Raw genomic sequence first — 19,988 nt, 5'->3', positions numbered from 1 at the left:
AGAATTGAAGGTAGTGAGGGTTTATTCGATCGCCTCCAACTTCTCAGAAGGCAGCCCGCTCTCCGGCCTCTCTTCCTCCTCTTCACACAGATCACTGGGGTCGGGGCCTGTTCCCGAGGGAGCCGTAAATCCTCCGCCTCGTGAAAGAAGAAAAAGGATTCTGCTAGTCCGTGGTGAGTAATCGCAGTCCTGATGTCTAGAAGTTATTTCCGGTCATAAGAGACGGTAGCGGCAACATTATGTACAAAAAGAGTAAAAAAAATAAGTTACAAACAACGCAGATAAACGAACAAAAAAACACAACTAGTTAGGGGCACGTAAAACGTCTGCCTTCTGCTCCGGCGCCATCTTAAAGCTCTGGTGGACATTCCTCCAGTCAGTATGCCAATTGCACATTTGAGACATCCTAATAGTTTATAGGTCAAACCGTTCAGACGCTACAGACATTTTTGTTAGAATAATGTTTTTGGGGGATGTCTCATGGTCTGACAAACAGAAGGCAGACATAAGCGGATGCGGTGGATTGAGACGAAGCCCATGCAATATATCTCTAGCTTAAACTGATGGATTTTGATGGGGATTTTTGTTATTATGTTACTTTGAACGACGCGCATTTTATTTATTTGCATTATTTCAAGAAATTATCAAAAGTTTGACAACTCTGTTTGTAAGCTTTTAAATCATGTAAATCTCAACTGTTTATCTTTTCCAGTGAAGACATGGATGTCTCATGGTATGGTGAGGTATGCAAAATAGGTAAACTTTGAGCACCTTTAGCTCTTGAATAATTTGTAATTCAGGTCCAAAAAGTCCCTTTCTGACCACTTCTACAATGGGCAAATATGTATGGAAGGTTTCGTTCCAATCAAAAGGAGTGCTGTCAAAGTGATTGAACAAAAACATTGTAAGAACATTAGACATCCTAGGGGTAACTTGTTTATACTGAAACAGTAATAATATATGTAGCTTTGCAAACATTGTAAGAACGCTAGAGCTCATTGGGGGTTAGTGGTTTCCAGATAAAGCATTATTAGCGCTTAGGTGGGCCATGTGGTGGAGCTAGTAACATCATTAAAATACATCTCCATAAAAGACGTTCTGGGATATCAAATCAATATTGAGCAATCTGCTGATTGGATTACGGTTAACCAAATAAATGTAATTTCCATCTCCCCAGGTCCCTCTGCAGCATCAAATATATATATCAGTCCCTGGTGTGTGTGTGTGTGTGTGTGTGTGTGTGTGTGTGTGTGTGTGTTTTTTCTCACCTTTCTTTCTGTGTTCCAATGTCTATAATAAACTTACCAGGGAAATAGATTTGGTCTATTGTTCAGAATACTGAAACACAAGCAGTGGCTGCTAAAGCCAAGCAATTCTGTTTGTACTCTTTCAACCTTTTCCAATGCTGTAAACGTTCATGATTCTGTGAGCTGGAGAGGAGAGTGTCAGCTCTAGGCCTACAGAGGCAGTAATGTATTGTCACTGGAGCAAAGTGTTTCACATAAAGCCTGACATTATGACTCACATTCAGCTTAGGTATGATATAACCCAGGCGTCTGAATAGGCCGAGTTGGGCTCCAAAATATACAGATTCGTTTTGAAGAGTCACTTCAATCTTTCTGTGTGGGAGAGATTCAAATGAGGCATGTGTCGTGAGGAGCTTGATTTGTAAGCCAGCGAATTGAATCTAGACAACACAGATATGTGGGACACATTGGCAAACTGAAAAGAGGGAACAGAGACACACAGGGAAACACACAGAACTCAAACAGCCCTACAGTATGCACTTTCACACAAACACACACCTTTTCAGTGATGATCCGATCCACACACTGTTTTCCTGTCAGTGGCAGGTTGCACGTGTCCAGAATTTTGTGTTTTCCTCCCTGACAAAGATAAAGGGAAAGAGAAAAGTGGAGAGAGAACGAGACAGAACAGTTTATGTCAAACAACCACCCAGTTTAACTGGTCACTACGGCTACACCCCTGCGTCTGTCCAACAAGAACTGTCGTAGTCTGTTTCTACTGTACCATACTATTCACTATGACAGTTATCAGGGCTTTCGATATAATGTGTGGTAAGCGTCTTCACTGTCCACAGAAAAGCACCTGTGTGTGTGTGTGTGTGTGTGTGTGCGTGGAGGAAGGGCAGCTGGGCTCTCGTTATTCTCTGCCCTAGGGGTGTGTGATCCTGCTGACCCTCCCTTTCACCCCCTACACAAACATATGTTTGTTTTACTATCCTTGTGGGGACCAAACAATTGATTCCCATTCAAAATCCTGTTTTGTAACCCTAATTGTAACCCTAACCCTTAACCTAACCCCTAAGCCTAAAATAGCCTTTTTTTTTTCTTCTTGTGGGGGCCGATGTCACGTCCCCACTTTTCTGAATTTTCCTTGTTTTACTATCCTTGGTGGGAGACACACAAACAGGTTGCTCGTGATGAGCAGAGTGGGGGACCATGATAAATAAGACCTTTGCAGCGGTCAACAGGTATCAGTAAACATCTCCATGTCCCTATTCACATCCACCTGCTCCGCCATCTGGACTGGGCTACAAGTACTCCCATTACAGTTGATAGGTCTGGAAAGCCACGGCCATAAATACTCCCATTACAGATCATCTATCAATTGTGACAGGTAGCCTAGCGGTTAAGAGAGTTGGTTCAGTAACCGAAAGGTCGCCGATTCAAATCCCCGAGCCGACTAGGTGAAAAAAAAATAGTGTCTGCTAAATTACTCAAATGTAAATCATAAGCCTGGACAAGTAGGGCTACAAATATTCCCATTACAGAGGCTTTTTTTGTGTGCATTTTACTGCCATGATCAGGTGGGTACTACAGTATGTATTGGTAATGGATGGGAGTATTAGTCCATATAAGCACCAAGCAGCCTATGAGGAGCTCTGGGACTATTAGAGGCATCACTGAATCATTAGTTGATCCATTACTGGAATCAGAAGTGCATCAACGGGACTGACTCATCACCCTCAGAGAGTGGAACAAGACATTATAGATGGAAGCTGCTGGAGGAATCCCCTTCATTAAACTCTGCTCTCTAAACCACTTCACAGAATATATTTAGTAAAAAGGCAGCCAAGGAGAGCAGTATATGCATTAGCACATATCTGATGTGTAAAATATAGCTGATCTGGAGTCACACATAGACACATCTGGAACTGGGTGGCCTTGGATTGGCATGCGCACACACACACACACACACACACACACACACACACACACACACACACACACACACACACACACACACACACACACACACACACACACACACACACACACACACACACACACACACACACACACACACACACACACACACACACACACACACACACACACACACACTCTCTCTCTAACCTTAGCTGAGTGCTCCATGGTGACGACCACCTTGGTTCCAGCGCTGGCCACCAGATCCATGGCTCCACCCATTCCCTTCACCATCTTACCCTGAAGGAAAAAAAACAAAACAATACAGTAAACAGTACAGCTCAGGGGAACGTAAGTAGCGTATCTTCCACGCAGGCTACCAGTAACAGCCGACACAGAGTATGTTGCCAGTTGTTTGCTTTTCGCATAAGTGGGCCTAAGCATAGTACAGCAGTTCTAACTTTCCAATCCAGAGGCTAAACCAAACTGGCACCATATCTTTAGCATACAGTAATCCACTAAATAGTGTGCCCAGTGGGGAATACAACGGTATAAACACTGTATTACTGCAGAGTCCAGCCATGCCTGGTTCAGCTTATTTCTTGTTAATGGACACAGTCAACACACACATCCCTCGCAGAGTATTGAGGTCTACATTCAATAGAGAGCAGAAAAAAACATTTGTTTCCAAAACCAGTGAAGAATTTCTTATTAGATTAGAGAACATACATTTAAAAAAAATAATCATACACAGGCCTCTTATTTCTCTGGGTCCAATGAGCTTTACTGGCATGCACACACCCAGGGGGTCAGATTGCTGAATAACCTAATTAAAAATCTGTTTTGCTCATCAATCGCAATAGTGCATTTGGAAAGGATTCAGAACTCTTGACTTTTTCCACATTACAGCCTTATTCTAAAATGAATACAATTGTTTTTTCCCCTCATCAATCTACACACAACCCATAATGACAAAGCAAAAACAGCATTTTTTTAAAGAACGGAAAAATCACATTTACATAAGTATTCAGACCCTTTACACAGTATCTTTGTTGAAGCACCTTTGGCAGCGATTACAGCCCGAGTCTTCTTGGGTATGACGCTACAAGCTTGGCACACCTGTATTTGGAGAGTTTCTCCCATTCTTCTCTGCAGACCCTCTCAAGTTCTGTCAGGTTGGATGGGGAGAGTCGCAGCACAGCTATTTTCAGGTCTCTCCAGAGATGTTTGATAGGGTTTAAGTCCTGGCTCTGGCTGGGCCACTCAAGGACATTCAGGAACTTGTCCCGAAGCCACTCTTGCATTGTCTTGGCTGTGCACTTAGAGTCGTTGTCCTGTTGGAAGGTGAACCTTCGCCTTGAGTGCTCTGGAGCAGGTTTTATTCAAGGATCTCTCTATATTTTGCTCTGTTAATCTTTCCCTAAATCCTGACTAGTATCCCAGTCCCTGCTAATGAAAAAACTCCCCACAGCATGATGCTGCCACCACCATGCTTCACAGTAGGGATGGTGCCAGGTTTCCTCCAGACGTGACACTTGGCATTCAGTCTAAAGATAGTTCAATATTGGTTTCATCATACCAGAGAATCTGGTTACTCATGGTCTGAGGGTCCTTGAGGTGTCTTTTGGCAAACTCAATGCGGGCTGTCGTGACTTTTACTGAGGAGTGGTTGCCGCCTGGCCACTTTACCATAAAGGCCTGATTGGTGGAGAGCTGCAAAGATGGTTGTCCTTCTGGAAGGTTCTCCCATCTCCACAGAAGAACCCTGGAGCTTTGTCAGAGTGACCATCGGGTTCTTGGCCACCTCTCTGACCAAAGCCATTCTCCCCCGATTGCTCAGTTTGGCCAGGAAGCCAGCTCTAGCAAGAGTCTTGGTGGTTCCAAACATCTTCTATTTAAGAAAGATTGAGGCCACTGAGTTCTTCAATGCTGCAGACATTTTTTGGTATCCACAATCCTGTCTCGGAGCGCTACGGACAATTCTTTCGACGTCATGGCTTGTTTTTTTTCTCTGACATGCACTGTCAACTGTGGGACTTCATATAGACAGGCGTGTGCCTTTCCAAATCAGTTCCAATCAATTGAATTTACCACACGTGGACTCCAATCAAGTTGTAGAAACATCTCAGGGATGATCAATAGAAACAGGTTGCACTGGAGCTCAATTTCGAGTCTCATAGCAAAGGGTCTGAATACTTATGTAAATAAGGTATCTGTTTTTTATTTTAAATAAATGTGCAAACATTTCTAAAAACATGTTTTCGCTTTGTCATTATGGATATTGTGTGTAGGTTGATGATATTTGTTTTTATTTAATCCATTTTAGAATAAGGCTGTCATTTAACATAATGTGGACAAAGCGAAGGGGTCTGTATACTTTCTGAATGCACTGTAGTCTATACGTTACAGTATATGAATAGAGTATGCTTTAGCGTTTGGCATCTCTGGCTGAGGTGGACATGGGGAGAGGGTGAGAGGAAGAAAGAGGGAGGGAGGGAAAGAGACATCCAATAAAGTTATTTCCTCTCTCTCCACCTTTGTTCATTCCTGTTCATTCCAATTCATTCTGAATCAGGGTCCGGTTTCCCGATAGTGACGGAATTTAGGCTTACGAGTGTTTTAACGATGCATATATCCTACAAGAAACAAAGATGTAACAAAATACCACGCAGAGAGAATGGATTATGTGTCGATGCTGACAGAATCGAAAGAAAGGGAGTGATGCTCTCAGATCAGCTTTCTCCAATTCAAATATTTCCTTAACATTAGAAATATTCCATAATACTGATGAGGGATCAGTTCCTAGTGCGATGTTGCCACCTACGGCTACAAATATTGTCGTGGTTTATTCTTACATGCTGACCAGAATGTACACGTCGCGTGCGCGAGCGATGCAAAATACATTTAGAAATCGATGTTATTCAATTATTGCACCCACACTGCTTGCACGGGTCAATGAGCGTCTGCTTTGCCAAGGGCTAAAATAGAGGTAATTCCTATTTCTGACGCAGATCGCGCTGCAAGTCCTGCCTCTCCCATCTCCTCATTAGTTTATAGAAGCAGGTACCCACGTGCCATCTTCTCATTGGTTATACCCACGTGGGTGATTGAAAGACGAAATGTTTTGCAGGTTGTCGTGGTAATACTATGAAAGTGTAGATGGCAATTACCATTTAAGTTCAAAAATGAAAAGGCCTTGAAGGAGGAGAGATGACTAGAAACGATTCGGTTGGCCGTTTTATGTGTGGATTAATTGTCGGAGTAGAGGACCTTGTGCATTTCAGGTAAAATAACAACTCAATGTTTATATCCCAGGTCAAATTAGCTAGCAAGTGCAAGCTAACTAGCTAAATTGCCATACATGTTTAATGCTTTTCGACCTGTCCCCAAATGAATGTCATTGGTTCAGAGTTTGTTTTGATATTTTAACCTGCGTGTCGTGATCCCGTTTGGCGTAGGGGGACAAAAGAAATGTATGTACGGTAGCGCACGATGGTGCACGATGGTGCACTCGCGCAGCCGGTTTGGGTTCCGTGTTACCCAATAAAAATGCCCTACAACACCAATTTGGCACATCATTGCGCACATGTTAGGCTACATACGCATAATTCAAAAATATATTAAGCCAAATTACAGACAGTAGCAAATTATAACTCAATTGATTGAATAGGAAATGTATTTCAACATGATTGAAATAGGCCTATAGCCTACTGTTTATATTTTACTGCAGTCATCTCGATTTGAATTTGAAGCATATTTTTATACATCACTTATTTGTATTCAACTGCAAAGACATTGGTAACTTTGTATTTGTAGTCAACTTTGTTCTGGAGTTATCGGCGGTCAAAAAGAGGAATAAACCATGTGATTCTACATTTAGCGGAGATCTGTGTATAAAATGACACGGGAGGGCAAAAAATTATTTGCTGTTCTACGAGGGGTCTGATGCAGGCGTTAGATTACATGCGTTTTCAAGTGCAACGTTAAGAAATATGGTTTTGGGAAACCGCTTGGAGTTCTGACAATGCTCCTCACGAAGGTTCTAACGATGAATTTAGCCTAACAAACACTGCAGTCTTTCAGGACTAGGTTAACACCGCTATGGTAGAACACCTCTTTAATGGCCATACTCCCGTTTCTCCCAACCTTCTCTCTTTCTCTCTCACTGGTACAAAGCACCAGGATAAAACATAGGAGACAGAGAATAAATCTCAGAGGGCAAAAAGATAAGTCGGAAAATGCACAAAATGGGATCGTCAGTTTTGTGAGGTTGGCACTGGGAAGTCACTCTGAAAGGACACCGTGCACTTTCTCCTATCGCCACAAGTGATTAATTATCTGCCCCTCAAAGAGCCTAGATCGCGCGCTCGCGTGTGTGTGTGTGTGTGTGTGGGTACGTATCACCAGCCCTGGGAGATAACGGGCTGAGACCTGAGAGAGGCAGGGACAGATTTACAGCAGAGTTAGATGGAGTAGACACCTGATAATGGACCATCTCCCCCTTCGGTCTGCAGTTAGTGAAAGGGAGGGGTCCTTGTGGCACGACGATTGGCCACGTTGTTCCTTTACTAGGCTGCCTCATAAAGTGCCTGAGTGCAAAGGCGAAACATACTGAAAGTAAAAATGACAGCCTGATTTTCGGCAACATGTAATACTACATGAGACTATAACAGACAGCTGAGTTATTGATGGTAGCACATGGCCCAAAATATTAATTTACAAGTTTTAATATTAACATGGGCGACAACAGCACCATAACAACACAAGAACGGTTGATTGAGGAGAATAGGCCGCTTTGCCCTACATCTACACTATGGGATAGACTGCAGTTTCTCTACCTCAGAACATGTGTTAAACGCTCTACAACAAAGCTTTGAGCGTCCAACAAGCTTTCTCTGCCCTTAACCTTGTTCTGAACACCTCCAAAAACAAAGTTCATATGGTTTGGTAAGAAGAATGGCCCTCTCCCCACCAGTGTGATTACTACCTCTGAGGGTTTAGAGCTTGAGGTAGTCACTTCATACAAGTACTTCGGAGTATGAATAGATGACACACTGTCCTTCTCTCAGCACATATCAAAGCTGCGGGCTAAGGTTTAATCTAGACTTGGTTTCCTCTATTATAATCCTCTTTTACCCCAGCTGCCAAACTAACCCTGATTCTGATGACCATCCTACCCGTGCTAGATTACGGAGACATAATGTATAGATCGGCAGGTAAGGGTGCTCTCGAGTGGCGTGTTGTTCTTTACCATTCGGCCATCAGATTTGCCACCAGTGCTCCTTATAGGACACATTACTGCACTCCTCTGTAAACTGGTCATCTCTGTACACCCGTCGCAAGACCCACTGGTTGATGCTTATTTATCAAATCCAATCCAATCAAATGTATTTATATAGCCCTTCTTACATCAGTTGATATCTTTAAGTGCTGTACAGAAACCCAGCCTAAAACCCCAAACAGCAAGAAATGCAGGTGTAGAAGCACGGTGGCTTTTAAGAACTCCATAGGAAGAAACCTAGAGAGGAACCAGGCTATGAGGGGTGGCCAGTCCTCTTCTGGCTGCGCCGGGTGGAGATTATAACAGAACATGGCCAAGATGTTCAAATTTATAAAACCCTCTTAGGCCTCACTCCCTCCTATCTGAGATATCTACTGCAGCCCTCATCCTGCACATACAACACCCGTTCTGCCAGTCACATTCTGTTAAAGGTCCCCAAAGAACATACGTCGCTGGGTCGCTCCTCTTTTCAGTTCGCTGCAGCTAGCGACTGGAACGAGCGCAAAAAAACACTCAAACTGGACAGTTTTATCTCCATCTCTTCATTCAAAAACTCCATCATGGACACTCTTACTGACAGCTGTGGCTGTTTCGCATGATGTGTTGTTGTCTCTACTTTTTTGGCCTTTGTGATGTCTGTGCCCAATAATGTTTGTACCATGTTTTGTGCTGCTACCATGTTGTGTTGCTGCCATGTTATGTTACTACCGTGTTGTCATGTTGTGTTGCTACCATGCTATATGTCTTCTTAGGTCTCTCTTTATGTAATTTTGTGGTGTCTCTTGTCATGATGTGTGTTTTGTCCTATATTTACATTTTTATTTTTAATCCCAGCCCCCGTCCCTGCAGGCCTTTTTCTAGGCCGTCCTTATAAATAAGAATTTGTTCTTAACTGACTTGCCTAGTTAAATAAAGGTTCAATAAAACATTTTAAAAAATAGATCAATGAACTTTGGATTTGATTGTCCGAAAACACTTTGATCCCTGTGCAGGTCAATCCGGAGGTAAAAACAGAACCTTATCTAATGTGTGTGTGTCTCCTGTTTGGCCCTGTCCGGGGGTGTCCTCGGATGTGGCCACAGTGTCTCCTGACCCCTCCTGTCTCAGCCTCCAGTATTTATGCTGCAGTAGTTTATGTGTCAGGGGCTAGGGTCAGTTTGTTATATCTGGAGTACTTCTCTTGTCTTATCCGGTGTCCTGTGTGAATTTAAATATGCTCTCTCTAATTCTCTCTTTCTCTCTCTCTTGGAGGACCTGAGCCCTAGGACCATGCCTCAGGACTACCTTGCATGATGACTCCTTGCTGTCCCCGTCCACCTGGCCATGCTGCTGCTCCAGTTTCAACTGTTCTGCCTGCGGATATGGAATCCTGACCTGTTCACCGGACGTGCTACCAGTTCCAGACCTATTATTTGACCATGCTGGTCATTTATGAACATTTGAACATCTTGGCCATGTTCTGTTATAATCTCCACCCGGCACAGCCAAAAGAGGACTGGCCACCCCTCATAGCCTTGTTCCTCTCTAGGTTTCTTCCTAGGTTTTGGCCTTTCTAGGGAGTTTTTCCTAGCCAATGTGCTTCAACACCTGCATTGCTTGCTGTTTGGGGTTTTAGGCTGCGTTTCTGTACAGCACTTTGAGATATCAGTTGATGTTCGAAGGTCTATATAAATACATTTGATTTGAAAGAACGAGAGAGGGGGAGAGAGAGAGAAAGATAAAAAGAAAGAGTAACAGATAGCTTTCAACCTTAATTGTAATGTAATATCACATATTTAATAACAATTTGGACGCCCACCGATTAGGTTGATTTGGTTTTGTTTCTAGCCCGAGAGAGCGCCATTGCTAGGCAACAGTAAACCTGACCACCTCAGGCCGATCGAGGTAAGTAGTCCAGTCTTCTCACGTGAATTACTCCATTGTTGTTCTATCGATATTTATTCAACAACAATTGGAAACAGCACATAGAGCTTTTCTTCACCCCTCTCCACCAGAATGGTGTTATTTCACCCAAACAGTTGCTAAATACAATACAGCTGTCTTAAACAATGTGACTTACTGCAGACTATTTGAGGTAAGAGGGGAACATTAAATGAATCGATATCATCACTAATTTCCTTGTGTTTATGGTAATATTTGGTGTAATTGTTTATCTTCAGCACAGTAAGCGGTTTAGATTTTGTTCTAGTTCAAAGGTCGAGCTTGCGTATTAATGTGGCTGGTACACAAACTCAAACTGTGACTGGATAACTTGTAAGTGTAATGGGAAAGGGGATATCGGTTGAATGCATATACTGAAATTTGCCTTCAGCATTTAACCCCTCAATTAGAGAGGTGCGGGGGGGCTGCCTTAATCGACGTCCACGTCATCAGCACCGGGGAGCAGATGTTGTGAAGGTTAACTGCATTGCTCAAAGGCAGTATGGGCAGATTTCTCCACCTTGTCGGCTCAGTGATTCAACAAGCAACTTTTCGGTTACTGTCCCAACACTAACCGCTAGGCTACCTGCTGCCCAAGCCTCTGGTGTTTTCATCATGTCTGCTTGTCTAATCAGCCAATGTTATTGTGCAGCATTAACAAAATATAATTAATCCACTGCCAAACGTCGCCCAAGAGCAGGAGTAATTTAATTAACACGGCTTAGAGGACATTAACCCTGCGGCTCAGACCCAACTCTCAGGTTATTAATTTCCTCCTTGCTCTGATTGGTTCCTTTCACGTGCTGGAAGCCTGACTTACTGAACCCTCAATATAGGTGCTTGGTTATGGGAAAGTGTACATGTACATTTAACCCGCATGGTGCTTCCACAGTCAGGGCTGCAACATGGCCCTCAGAGTGCCACACTATCAGAACCTACAGACTAACTTTTTGACAGGAATTAGCATTCGCCCAGTTCGTTATTTTTTTCGTTCGTTCAGGCATTAGAGGCAAATCTACATGAAGATGTAAGGGAATGCCTAATTCTATAGAGATTGTAATCTAGGACTAATATGACAGTTGCACCGTAAACCAACGTTTGAAGTCATTATAATCACACTCTTTTAATATCACATCTTTTAATGAGAAAATGATCTTTATCCTTTTCTGACAGAAACATCCGTTTTGGGCCCTGCCTTCCTCATTCTACACTTTCATATGATGCCTTGCTGGAGGCAGATCATACACTTTTTGGCTAACAAATAAATCAAATAAGCATAGTCCATCAAATTGCCTGAAAGATGTGTTTGATGTTATTTCCACCTGTCATACAAATAGGGATACTCTTCAATGGGGAGAGGCAGCCTTAAAGTTCCATTGGTTCAGTCTTGTGTGGCCAGGTCAGGGCTATTTTACTTCTGGGTTAACAGAGTAAGCCTTGTCCAGACAATGCTTACTTGTCCAATGTTTACTTAAGTGAGGTAGTAGTAAAGGACAAAATACACTTTGGTTAAAAGCTCCTGACCAGAATATCGGAAGCCATTTACTGTTAATTCCCCGACAATTCTACGTCGTACCGCCATCCTTCGTCAATGCCCAGCAGGTGACCTCTAACACACCGCGGCAACGTCCTGCTTTTAGCTGTTCATGAACAGATTGTACATGACATTAAGGAAAATTCCACCCAAAAATCTTTTGGTATTTGTTTTATTATTTCAAAAAATATTTTGCATGTCAGCAATCACGTTTTCAAGATATATAACTTTCCCAAAAAATGTTTAGCCGGAACTCTAAATTAATCAGGCAGCTGACCAAATTATGCAAGATTTTGCTTCTGGGTTAACAGAGATTAATTTGAGTGCAATACAGTTTTGCAGATTTATGACAATTATTGTTAACCTCTTAACTCTGACACCCTCTGGTGGCATGATCTAAACAAGGCATAATATTGTATACTACCCTCAAAGTACATTTCGCCTGCAGACTGACATTGGTCGTCAGTTGAATGGTGTTTCCTCTGACATATTGGTCCAACTGGCTTCCGGGTTAAGCGAGCGGGTGTTAAGAAGTGCGGCTTGGAGGGTCATGTTTCGGAGGACGCATGACTCGACCTTTGCCTGTCCCGAGCCCGTTGGGGAATTGCAGCAATGAGACAAGATCGTAATCACGAAATTGGGGAGGAAAAGGGGGTAACAATTACAACAACACAACAAAAAAAAAAGGTAAGAACTGTGGAATTCTGATAAAGGTGTCGGAAACATCTACAAAGCCCGAGATACATCAGGCCAAAAATGTTCTGTTTGTTTCCTCTTTGTGGGGTGGGGGGGGGGGGGGGGGGGGGGGGGATTAGAGATGTGAAAGTCTAGGTTTGAAATAGAATGTCACCAATTAATGTTCCAAAAGGATTGGACATTTTTCCCCCAGATCTCTTACCTAAAGGTGGCGCTCTAAACATGCACAAATTCCCATAGGAGATCACATGGCGTCTCTTGGCCACTTGCATCTGGTTTGGGTAGTGAGTCACTGTGCCAAAATGGCTGAATGGATTTTCAAGCCTGACATCTTAAAATTAACTTAGCAATCAGGACATTCAAGTATATATATATATGTATAAAAACAGTGGTGAGGGAACTTCAAACATCTTTTCTCATTCACGTTTCCTATTGTAAACGATGAGCTAGATCAACAGCGCATGTGGAGGATGCATACAAGGAAATGCATTCCTTTACAATGACCATAAGGGTGTACCCTTTCCATGCATACTAAATGTTTGCACTTTTTGGTGACTTGACCTACATCGCATACTCTATGAATATGACCATAGAGATTCTTATGACATTGCCAGCAGTAAGATTCAAATGATGTCACTTTTTATTTTCTGACAATTCATTTTTTGTGAGTACCCCCCCAAACTCAACAGACCCAGTCCAAAACAACCACTCAGAGTTTCGTCTTGGTAGCTACATGCTCCAGTTTAAACTGTTGCATTTATCAGGACTAGACTGTAAGAGGGCGCTTGTAAGTATACGGTCTCCATAACATCAAGTTGAAGTGGAGCAAAGGCAATGCTATTGTCTCTACTTACTCAGACACTTACAGTAGACAATGCTCCTTCTGGTTGAATGAAAACAGTTCTAAATGGTCTACTTCAGCTGTAGTGTGGCCAATGAATGGAGGAATGTACAACGCCCCACCCAGCAGAATGTTAACCAATCACATTCACGTTGTCATGCTGCGTCACACGGTTGCTAAGCTAATAGTCACACAATCCTTTCTAAAAGGCAGGGTATGAGTCAAGAAACCTGCCTATTTCCCTCAAAAGTACGTAATGTCACGATTCCAAAGCTATACGATATCACAGACACAACAAGTTAATTAGCTCAGAAAATATTTGTAATGTTGTACTTCTTGTTCACGTAATTCATGCTAATGCTGGGTTTTTGAGCTAACACCCAATTGACTCTCATATACTTCTTGAAGGAGTCTCCTTGTCCTGGGGAAGATCTCAATTGCATACTCCTCACGTACTCTCTCCTCACCTCCTTCTCAAAACCCATTGGATGAGAAAGCCAGAGGTCCCTATGACCTTCTCCTCCAATGGGTTTTGAGAAGGAGGCGAGGAGAGAGAGGATGCAAGCAGTATGCAATTGAGATTCTCCTATAGTCTCCTTGTCTCAGAATCGCCCAGAATGCACTTTAAAATACATTGACGTACACAATGGGTGTTAAAGAGCGACTGCCACTAAATAGCAACTAATCCCTTTGAAAACGTGGCATCGATATGAGTCAGAAACATGTATTCTAGTGTCAACATTGACTACAAAGTGTAAATAGGATAATTTTGGTCATCAAGTCAGTTGTCTAAAATAGAGTTTGGAACCTCAGTGCGTCACAACGAGTAAATTAAGGTTGGGTTTGGATTACAACTATGTCAACAAATCACACCCCCTTTTGCCAAGCTCCATTTTCTGACATGTTTGCCAAGGTAGCCCGATTACCACCAGATAAAATGCGGATTGGCACAGTATCTATATCAGCTGGCAATGACAATGAAAGGTAAATTGTACACATTGTTATATTAGCAGAACACTGATTTTATGGTATCATGTAAAAGGTTGTTTATTCTACACAGACCTGTTATTACATTTGAAAGTTATTAAAACAATGTTTAGAATATCTACATAAATTCAGCAATTGCATTATTCTCATATTACTCTGTAGCCTACTGACATATTCAAAGCTTCCACCTGTAGTTATTGAACTCAACCTGCAGGAGGTTTGTTTGTTGTGATTGAGCGACAGAAAACAGCTGTGGGCAAGGTTCTGACAGATGGGTGTCCTGTTGGTGGCAAGGCCACTCCCAAGAAACACCAACATCAACCCACACCCCCAACCCCAACTCGCGCTTGGCTTCTGTCATGGACGTCAGCATTTTTTGAGGAGCAAGACAAAAAAAACGAGGCCAAATCAGCAGGTGCAGTTCCCCTTTAATACGATTCCAATGGAGTTTCCCATCTCCTCAAAAGTATCTCTGGTGTAGCTCAACCTGTGGCGTCACCATGACAACCCGTCAAATATGTTTCCCCTTGTTCGGTTTATTGTGTTGCACTCACTTTTCCTGCCAGCCACCAAACACTAAAGGAATTACGCCTTCACTTCCACCGGTTTCTACTTAACAATTGTCTCGCTTTCTTGCTCCCATTCTCCCTTCTTTCCATGCTCTCTCCTTCGTTCACACGGCGCCAATATTTTTTAGTCTACTCGAAATGCCACTCTCTGTTTAATAACATAGCGACAGAAAAGCGAAGGCCTCGGTTTCCTAGACAACCAATGACAAGCATACAGAGTATTGGACAGGTAGACATGAAGACAAAGCCTTGTGTGTCCCAAAAGCCAGCCTTGTGCAACTGGATTGGACAATAAGCTCGTTTAGAGTGTTCTGTGAAACACCGCAAACACATACTGACTGAAAAAAAAGCAGTGATTGCTTTGACATTGATTGACTGATGATTGCTCATAGCAGTCCTGCAACTCCTCCTACATTTGAGTTCATGTTCAACTCTTTGAAAAGTCAATGTGCAGAGAAAAATACTATACAGTACAAATCACTGCCATTGTAAAGTGTTTTTCATGAGATTGCAAAATGGTAAATTAGGGCGTAAATGCCCTGAGATTGGAAGATTAGAGTACTGAAGTTTAAAAAAAAATGGGACATGCCTCGCTGCTTGGTACGCAGCATTAAGGAGATGAATTAGAGGTCTGGCCCTGTGACAGGGGGGCTGTACTAGTAAATCAAGGACATCACGCTACAGAAGCTGGAAATATACTTCTGCCCATATGAACCATTTGGTCCAGACAAGGCTTACTTGTCCAATGTTTACTTAAGTGAAATACACGTTGACGACAAACAGTTAAAAAACAGCAGGTGGCTGCCCTATCGCCTTCGACCAGAACATCAGAATCCATTTTCTGTTCATTTCCCGTCGATTCTACATGTTGTAATCCCCACCCGTCGTCAAGCCCCAGCAGGTGACCTCTAACACATCGCGGCCACCTTCTGTGCGTACCGATAGGACGCATGGGGGAGTAGCTCCGTTTTGTACCATCAAAACTGGGATTATATGTAGAAGCCAAACAACATAGTTTAAAATAAGCCTTTAAAATCGATAGTCCAATATATCTCCAAGGAACAGGGAGAGAGTGAGAGGTCAGTTATACAGTACCTTCAGAAAGTGTTTAGACCCTTTGACTTTTACCACATTTTGTTACGTTACAGCCTTATTCTAAAATGGTTTAAATAAATAAAAATGCTCAGCAATCTACACAATATCCCATAAATAACAAAGCGAAAACTGGTTTTGAGAAAATGTTGCAGATGTATTAAAATTGTAAAAAAAAAACAGAAATACCTTATTTACATAAGTATTCAGACCATTCGCTATGAGACTCAAAATTGAGCTCAGGTGCATCCTGTTTCCATTGATCATCCTTGAGATGTTTCTACAACTTGATTGGAGTCCATCTGTGGTAAATTCAATTGACATAACATGATTTGGAAAGGCACACACCTGTCTATATAAAGTCCAACAGTTGACAGTGCATGTCAGACCAAAAACCAAGCCATGACGTCGAAGGAATTGTCCGTAGATCTCCGAGACAGGATTGTGTCGAGGAACAGTTCTAGGGAAGGGTACCAACAAATGTCTGCAGCATTGAAGGTCCCCAATAACACAGTGGCCTCCATCATTCTTAAATGGAAGAAGTTTGGAATTACCAAGACTCATGCTAGAGCCGGCCGCCCGGCCAATCTGTGCAATCGGGGGGGGGGGGGGGGGGGGGGGGCCTTGGTCAGGGTGGTGACCAGGAACCCGATGGTCACTCTGACAGGTGGTCACTCTGGTCACTCTGACAGGTGAAGGAGGTAGGAGGACTTAATTATACTACAACGTAATTACAGTGCCTTGCGAAAGTATTCGGCCCCCTTGAACTTTGCAACCTTTTACCACATTTCAGGCTTCAAACATAAAGATATAAAACTGTATTTTTTTGTGAAGAATCAACAACAAGTGGGACACAATCATGAAGTGGAACGACATTTATTGGATATTTCAAACTTTTTTAACAAATCAAAAACTGAAAAATTGGGCGTGCAAAATTATTCAGCCCCCTTAAGTTAATACTTTGTAGCGCCACCTTTTGCTGCGATTACAGCTGTAAGTCGCTTGGGGTATGTCTCTATCAGTTTTGCACATCGAGAGACTGAAATTTTTTCCCATTCCTCCTTGCAAAACAGCTCGGGCTCAGTGAGGTTGGATGGAGAGCATTTGTGAACAGCAGTTTTCAGTTCTTTCCACAGATTCTCGATTGGATTCAGGTCTGGACTTTGACTTGGCCATTCTAACACCTGGATATGTTTATTTTTGAACCATTCCATTGTAGATTTTGCTTTATGTTTTGGATCATTGTCTTGTTGGAAGACAAATCTCCGTCCCAGTCTCAGGTCTTTTGCAGACTCCATCAGGTTCTTCCAGAATGGTCCTGTATTTGGCTCCATCCATCTTCCCATCAATTTGAACCATCTTCCCTGTCCCTGCTGAAGAAAAGCAGGCCCAAACCATGATGCTGCCACCACCATGTTTGACAGTGGGGGTGGTGTGTTCAGGGTGATGAGCTGTGTTGCTTTTACGCCAAACATAACGTTTTGCATTGTTGCCAAAAAGTTCAATTTTGGTTTCATCTGACCAGAGCACCTTCTTCCACATGTTTGGTGTGTCTCCCAGGTGGCTTGTGGCAAACTTTAAACGACACTTTTTATGGATATCTTTAAGAAATGGCTTTCTTCTTGCCACTCTTCCATAAAGGGCAGATTTGTGCAATATACGACTGATTGTTGTCCTATGGACAGAGTCTCCCACCTCAGCTGTAAATCTCTGCAGTTCATCCAGAGTGATCATGGGCCTCTTGGCTGCATCTCTGATCAGTCTTCTCCTTGTATGAGCTGAAAGTTTAGAGGGACGGCCAGGTCTTGGTAGATTTGCAGTGGTCTGATACTCCTTCCATTTCAATATTATCGCTTGCACAGTGCTCCTTGGGATGTTTAAAGCTTGGGAAATCTTTTTGTATCCAAATACGGCTTTAAACTTCTTCACAACAGTATCTCGGACCTGCCTGGTGTGTTCCTTGTTCTTCATGATGCTCTCTGCGCTTTTAACGGACCTCTGAGACTATCACAGTGCAGGTGCATTTATACGGAGACTTGATTACACACAGGTGGATTGTATTTATCATCATTAGTCATTTAGGTCAACATTGGATCATTCAGAGATCCTCACTGAACTTCTGGAGAGAGTTTGCTGCACTGAAAGTAAAGGGGCTGAATAATTTTGCACGCCCAATTTTCCAGTGTTTGAAATATCCAATAAATGTCGTTCCACTTCATGATTGTGTCCCACTTGTTGTTGATTCTTCACAAACAAATACAGTTTTATATCTTTATGTTTGAAGCCTGAAATGTGGCAAGAGGTCGCAAAGTTCAAGGGGGCCGAATACTTTCGCAAGGCACTGTATATATTTTTTTGTTGCGATTTGTAACTCCGTTGTAAAATGAATAAGAGTTCTGGACAGATTAGGAAAGGTTGTCGAGGGCCTCCCGAGTAGTGTAGCGGTATAAGGCACTGCATATCAGTGCTTGAGGCGTCACTACAGACCTGGGCTCGATCCCAGGCTGTGTCGCATGCCGGCCGTGACCGGGAGACACATGAAGCGCCGCATAATTGGCCCAGCGTCGTCCAGGTTAGGGGAGGGTTTGGCCGGCCGGGATGTCCTTGTCCCATTGCAATTTAGCGACTCCTTGCGACGGGCTGGGCGCCTGCACGCTGACTTCGGTCGCCAGTTGTACGGTGTTTCCTCCGACACATTGGTGTGGCTGGCTTCCGGGTTAAGCGAGCAGTGTGTCAAGAAGCAGTGCGGCTTGGCAGGGTTGTGTTTCGGAGGACGCATGGCTCTTGACCTTCGCCTCTCCCGAGTCTATACGGGAGTTGCAGTGATGGGACAAGACTGTAACTACCAATTAAATGTCACAAAATTGTGGGGGGGGGGGGGGGATATATAAATAAGGAAAGGATGTCAAATCATTATTATTCCTTGTTTGTCATTGCAATTAAGATGTAGTGGTGGTTATTGGTGAGAATGGAAAGGTGCTATATCTCAGGGATTAGGTCACTGGAAGGGCATTAGACACATCTCTGACGTGTACGTGGTGCCTCCACTCATCCCATTTCAGTCTCTCGGAGGACCCACTCACTCCCAAGTAGACCCCCACTTTCAAAATACCGAAATACAGCTGGTATCACGTATGTCAGTATGTTAAAAGTTATATATTGCATCTTAAACCCTTTTTGAGGACCATATCAACAATGCACTAATGAAACAAATACCAAAATATAGTTTTGGGTGAAGTTTTCCTTTAAGCTTTCCATAAAAAGTACACTGAAGAAGTTCTCTTCAGAGGTAGGCAGACGAGACATTTGAAGAGGTTTGTGATTGGATAGCAACTTGTTGAAGTGGTCCGTGATTGGAGGTCTGTTAAAGCCAAAAGGCTACTGGGATAACTGAGAGTTGAATGGTGAGGGTCAACAACCCTATGTGCAGAGTGGAGTGTCAGACAATTGACTATATTTACCCCATCGTTTCAAGAGGCAAGGGTGTGTGTGCGAATAACAAGTAGCGCTCATCGCTCCCAATCTCAATCGGAGTCACCCCTGAAGAATAAGAATAGCATCAGAAGTGCACAGCACACACCACCTGTAGTTCCCTGTAGGCTACCTGCTTTAGTATTTGTCAGGAATCAAAGTGAAAGAGTAAAGAGTCAACCAAAAATAATGGAGGAAAACAACATAACTACCCTTCAGAGTTATGTCTGACACAGCTATAAAGCATCAAAGGTATTTCCTGTTGTGAGACAATAGCTCTGTTATGAACGAGGCACATAAAAGATTGAATGTGTTGTCATCTTTTTCATAGTGAGAGCTGGGAGAGGAGGGTTTCCGTTGATCAAAAAGCACAAAAGTGACTGCACTTTAGTCTTCGCCTAACTCTTCTCCTCTCCATCCCCCGCCA

General features: G+C 42.9%; 1 protein-coding gene across 2 annotated transcripts in view; it reads right to left on the bottom strand.

Moving 5' to 3' along the window:
- LOC139411168 (3-oxoacid CoA transferase 1a) overlaps positions 1–19,988 on the bottom strand; it is a 109,625-nt gene that overhangs the window by 13,470 nt on the left and 76,167 nt on the right. For both annotated transcript variants that reach the window (XM_071157078.1, XM_071157079.1), the window contains exons 14-15: positions 3,381–3,470; positions 1,806–1,886 (exon numbers count right to left, since the gene is read on the bottom strand). In XM_071157078.1, coding sequence (XP_071013179.1) covers positions 1,806–1,886; positions 3,381–3,470 — 171 coding nt within the window. The remainder of the gene's footprint in view (positions 1–1,805; positions 1,887–3,380; positions 3,471–19,988) is intronic.

The sequence above is a fragment of the Oncorhynchus clarkii genome, chromosome 6 (assembly GCF_045791955.1).
Source record: "Oncorhynchus clarkii lewisi isolate Uvic-CL-2024 chromosome 6, UVic_Ocla_1.0, whole genome shotgun sequence".
NCBI lineage: Eukaryota > Metazoa > Chordata > Actinopteri > Salmoniformes > Salmonidae > Oncorhynchus > Oncorhynchus clarkii.
The sequence above is the reverse complement of the archived record's forward strand: the minus strand, read 5'-3'. Positions and strand labels throughout refer to the sequence as shown.